This window comes from Malaclemys terrapin, chromosome 13 (assembly GCF_027887155.1).
Source record: "Malaclemys terrapin pileata isolate rMalTer1 chromosome 13, rMalTer1.hap1, whole genome shotgun sequence".
Classification (NCBI taxonomy): domain Eukaryota; kingdom Metazoa; phylum Chordata; order Testudines; family Emydidae; genus Malaclemys; species Malaclemys terrapin.
The window spans coordinates 44,450,051-44,455,317 of record NC_071517.1 but is presented as its reverse complement, the minus strand read 5'-3'; the positions used below and the strand labels follow the sequence as shown (position 1 = coordinate 44,455,317).

The 5,267-nt window shown below is 58.0% G+C and overlaps 1 protein-coding gene across 1 annotated transcript; it reads left to right on the top strand.

Moving 5' to 3' along the window:
* Nucleotides 1–442: 442 nt before the first annotated feature.
* Nucleotides 443–4,974, top strand: LOC128847291 (killer cell lectin-like receptor subfamily F member 2). The gene is made up of 6 exons (XM_054046685.1): nucleotides 443–530; nucleotides 1,406–1,495; nucleotides 2,240–2,401; nucleotides 3,285–3,439; nucleotides 3,893–4,005; nucleotides 4,688–4,974. Exons 1-6 carry the CDS (start codon nucleotides 443–445, stop codon nucleotides 4,809–4,811), a joined length of 732 nt encoding a protein of 243 aa, XP_053902660.1. The 3' UTR covers nucleotides 4,812–4,974.
* The last annotated feature ends 293 nt before the right edge of the window (nucleotides 4,975–5,267 follow it).

The window sequence follows — 5,267 nt, the reverse complement described above, 5'->3', positions numbered from 1 at the left end:
CAGCCGGGAACTGCAGGCCCAGGAGGGGATCGGTCTCACCCCAGCGCTCTGAGCTGTTCCCTCTGGCTATAATGGGTTTTCAGGCACTCGCTGGGCCTGATCCTAGGCTGGGGTCGATCAGTGGGACTGATTCTGAGCAACACCTGCTGAGGCTCTGACCCTGTCCACAGAGTTCAGATTGTTGACACTGCGCCCCTAACCCTGGTGTCAGGGCAGCGGATCCCCCTCAGGGAGTGGAGGTTGGGGGTGTCCGGGGCTGGCTGGGAGCTTTCACGTGACAGAGCCAACATCTGCCAGAGCAGAGAGAGGAAACTCAGGATGGAGTCTCTGACCGCGGCCCCCCCAACCACGCGGCTGCAGCCCAGCGGCTCAGCTTCCTGTGTGATCTTAGCCCAGCCCCTCACCCCCTGCCCGCGCCTTCGCCGCCTCCTCTCACTCGGACATGATGGAGGACGAGGAAGGATACAAGGCATTGAACCTGCGGCCCAAGCGGGATGGCTCTGGTGGCCCGTCCCCAGCCGGGAATCAAGGTAGCAATTTCAATCCCCTTCTCCCACCTATGGGCTCCATGTCCTGGCAGCAGGGGCAGAGCCGGGGATGGGACCCCAGAGAGGGGCCAGGGGCCGGCAGAGTCTGGCCATGCGGTTATATCACAGGGTGGGGTAGGGCCACAGACAGAGGTAAAGAGTGTGGGGGATCCACAAAGTGGCAGAGCGAGAGTGGGAGCGCCCTCATGGGGAGATTTCCCCTCTGAAGTCAAAGAGGTGGGTCAAATGGGAGAAACTGATGCACAGATGAGAGAAAAAATCTTTCATGAAGACACACCCACTAGACCCAATTCCCCTTTCCAAGCTGGGAATAGAACCCATGTGTCCTGGCTCCCAACCCCCCCTGCTCTGACCCACTAACCCCCCCCCCCCCCCCCCCGAGCCAGGGATAGAGCCCAGGTTTCCTGTCCCCCCAGCCCTCACTGCTCTAACCCATTAACCCTCACTCCCTTCCAAGAGCTGGGGCTAGAACCCAGGACTCCTGGCTCCCAGCCTCACTGTTCCACCCTACTAGACCTCGTTTCCTGCCCATATCTGGTCATAGAAACCAGGGTTTCAGGTGGGGTTTGCAGTTTCCAAAACACTGGTTCTTGCAATTCATGGAGCAGAGCCCTGCTCTCAGAGCAATTGCTGCAGGCTCCGTGCAAACTCAGACAGGGTTGCTGTATCCGTAACACTTGGGGGGTCACATTTTCAATCTTTTCTCCCCTACCGTGAGGGCGGAAAACTGCCTTTCTCTTCTAAATGAAAGCTGAGACCCTGGTACAATCACCTGACTCCTGGAGCTGGAGCCTGAGGCCAGGATCTAGAGTGGCTGGGCCTTAATTCAGCCCAGCTCTGCTTGTGTTTCATTACAGGTTCCCGCCAGTGTCCTGCCTGGCTTCAGGTCGCTCTAGGGGCTGGGAATCTCATCCTGGCAGTGGCTGTGATATTGCTGGCGGTGTGTGGTGAGTCACCAAAGGCTGTAGCTTTATCTGTCCGGGTGCGTCAGTCTGCAGCGTAGATGCGACACTGAGGGAGGGACGGCCAGTGACATTGAGAGGCGGCACATTGAAAACTGAATCTCAGTCACAATTATCCTGTGGAACTCACTGCCACAGGATCTCATTGGGGCCATAAGCTTAGCAGAGCTCAGTGAAGGATCAGGACACATATATGAGACCAACTGGGGGCCAGGAAGTACCCAAGTGCTTTGGCAGGGGCTATAAACCCTCCTGCTTCAAGGTATCAATCAACCCCTAACTGATGGGCAGGAAGGGTCTGACTTGAGGGACAAGTTCTCATTGCCCACTAGGGGGTGTCTTGCCCCTTGCTCAGAAGTAGCTGGGGCTGTCCACCCTTGGAGATGAGATACCGGGTTAGATGGGCCCCAGGTCTGATTCAGTCTGGCCATCCCCACGCAGCCAGTTCTGGGGGGTGTTTGAGGGTGAGAATGGGTGAAACACTGGCTGGGTTTGCAGAGAAGCCCAATGGATTTAGGCACCTAATTCCCAGTGATTTTCAATCCTGGACACTTTTTCAGACCGTGTCCCTTTGGGGCTACTCCGAAGTCCATTGGAGTCAGCAGCGATGGGACAGAACAGGCTATGGGGCAGGCCCTGTGTCCCCGCAGGGCTCTGGGCTGGTGCTTTTACCAGCAACTCCCACAACATTGACCGGTCGCCCTCACTCCCACCGACGCTGCTTTGCAGTTTCCCACTTGGTGTCTGAGAAGGGACAGACCCCGGCAGCCCCAGGGAGTGATGAAGCCGGGAGCAGAGACCCCAGCACAGCAGAATGCAGCACCCGCCTGGAGCATTTCCGATCCCAGCTGAGCCAACGTCTGTGTCACCCGGCCCCGCCCGGCCCAGCAGGTAACCCCAGCTCGTGTGTCTCTGAGCCGCCCTCCGCCCTGGGCACGGCCAGTGGGAACCCGGCTGCCGTCCCAGCCCCTGGGGATCCTGCAGGGCAGGGACACGGCGCCCCCTGCTGGCTGCACCGATCTAGCCACCAGCCCCGCTCGGTGCCAGGCCATGAATGTACCTGCCTCAGCTGGGACTGTGCATGGGGCAGCGCCATCTAGTGGCCATACAGGGTAATACCCAGTCATGAAGATTTTAATAAGAATGTCATACAAAGCTGTTAATTTTTTTTCAGTGTGTGTGTGTGTGTGTGGGGGGGGGGGGGTTCACATCTTATTAGTGAGATTGTCTTACGGTCCCACCCCCTCCCATTCCCTGACATCTGGGCCCACGTCCCATCCCATTCCCCATCACCCCTGGGTCCCAGCCTCCCCTCCAGTTTAACACCACTCCTTCCCCCCAGTTACTCCAAGACCCTTCTAGGCCATTCTGGCCGTGTAAAGGGGCCTTAAAGTGGGTCCATGGGCCCCTGAGAATCTCCCATGTCCTGGAGGGACCTCTCAGGCTGGTGTGGAGCTGGGGTAAGGGCCCTCCCCCACCCTGTTCCCAACCCCCAAAATGGGGGGCAGATTGGCAGTGTGGCTAGAGTGCAGTGCCTATGGGTGTTCTCTGCTCCCCAGGGTCCATACGGGAGCACTGGATAAGGCAGAGCAACCCCAAGGCTGCTCTAACTTAAACTAGGAGCCAGGCAGGGCCGGCCCAGCCCCAGATTTCAGGGAGCACAAAGGGGACTCAAACCCATTTGAATCCCGTTCCTGCCCCAGTCACGTTACAGGAGTAGCTGGGAATGAGGCCCAGAGCGCTCAGAGCATTAATGACGCCTGTCTCTCTGCAGGGGGCTCCGGGTGCAAACTCTGCCCCACGGACTGGCAGCTGCGCGGGGACAAGTGCTACTGGGTCTCCAGAGGACGTAAAACGTGGAGCGAGAGCCGCGCCGACTGCTCAGCGAGGGACTCCCAGCTGCTGGTGATCCAGGACCCCGAGGAGCTGGTAAAGGGGATTTGGACACTCCATTCACATTAATTGTTGATTATGGGGTGTCCAAACCCCCTAGGCAGCTTTGAGAATCCCAGCCTAAATCACTAGACCCAGGATCTGGGGCACACAAAGGCGGCTTAAAGCCACTGGTACCCTCCCCTGGTGTACCCCTCCTTCTGGGGTGTGCCCAACACAGCTGAGCTGGAGAGAGGGGCTGGGTGTGTGTGAGGACAGGTGGTTATAGAGAGACCGGGGATGGAATGGGATGGATGGATGGATAGAGGGGTGTCTATGGGGGATAGTTGGATAGATAGATGGGTGTGTATGGGGATAGATGTATGGGGATGGATGATGGGTGTATATAGAGATAGATGGACAGACAGACGTTGTTGATAACCTGGATTCACAAGAAAAGAGCCCGACAGCACGTCTGGTCACCAGCTGCCTGTCACACACTCACTGCAGGAGTTCATAAAGGACCTGACAAAACATTCACATCTGTTCTGGGTCGGACTGTCCATCCCCTCCCCGGAGAAGGCCTGGACCTGGGTGGACGGTTCCCGGCTGGATCAGAGCCTGTGAGTGATTCCTTGAGTCAAACACTTTCCCTCCCCTCTGTGGGCAGAAGGGGCCAGGGCCAGGGATGGGGGAGGTTCGGGGGGAAGGTCGGGAGCTCAGGGGGAGCCGTGTTCAGTGTCAGATGATGCTGAGACCCCAGGAGGGGGGCTGGGGAGCCCGGCTGAGGGGGGCTGGGAGGGAGCAGACAGGGCCATGGGGCAGGGAGAGATTTGCCCATCCCCCAGCACAGAGATGGTGGCTGGAACCCTGGGGGCGGGGGGAGGTGGCTCAGAGATGGGTGTGGAGTGAGAAAAGCAAAGGGGCCAGGCCAGAGCCCTGGGGATCCCCCAGACAATGGGGCAGGGGGAGTGGGAGACACAGAGCAGTCAGAGAGGCAGGAGAGGACCAGGAGGGGGCAGCGTCTGCACAGCCCGGTGGGGAGGAGACGCGGAGCAGGGGAGGGAGCTGGACAGGGCCTAGCCCAGCAGGGAGGACGAGGCTGGAGCAGGTCCCTGGGCTCTGGGCAGGGAGAGGCCGTTCGAGACCCTGGCCAGGGCCCTGGCAGTGGGGAGAGGGGGCAGGCCCAGGGCAGAGCTGGAGGAGATGACGGCTGCGGATCCCGTTGGAACAGGGAAGAGCCGCTATCGTCTGCGTGTGATGGACCCACACACATTGGCAGGGGCCCTCTGCTTTGTCCCGCAGGTTCCAGGCACCAGGCCCGGCTGAGGGGAACAGCTGTGGGGCGGTGTGGGGGAAATGGATTCATTCTGACGCCTGCAGCTCTGTACTTCATTGGATTTGCCGGAGAGACGCTGTCCCGCTCTGAGCAGGGCATCCAGGGCTCTTTACTAATGGGAAGGAGCTTTTCATCACTAAAACCATCGTGAATGATCTTTAACACTTCATGTGGTGCCTGTGACGTGAGGATCTCAAAGCTCATCAGTGCTCAGTGCCTGACTTCAGTACCAGGCAAACTGGTTGAAACTATAGTAAAGAACAAAATGGTCAGACACAGAGAGGAACATAATTTGTTGGGGAACAGTCAACATGGATTTTGTAGAGGGAAATCACGCCTCGCCAATCTACTAGAATTCTTTGAGGGGGTCAGCGAGCATGTGGACAAGGGGGATCCAGTGGATACAATGTATTTAGATTTTCAGAAAGCCTTTGACAAGGTCCCTCACCAAAGGCTCTTAAGCAAAGTAAGCTGTCATGGGATAAGAGGGAAAGTTCTCTCATGGATCGGTAACTGGGTAAAAGATAGGAAACAAAGGGTAGGAAT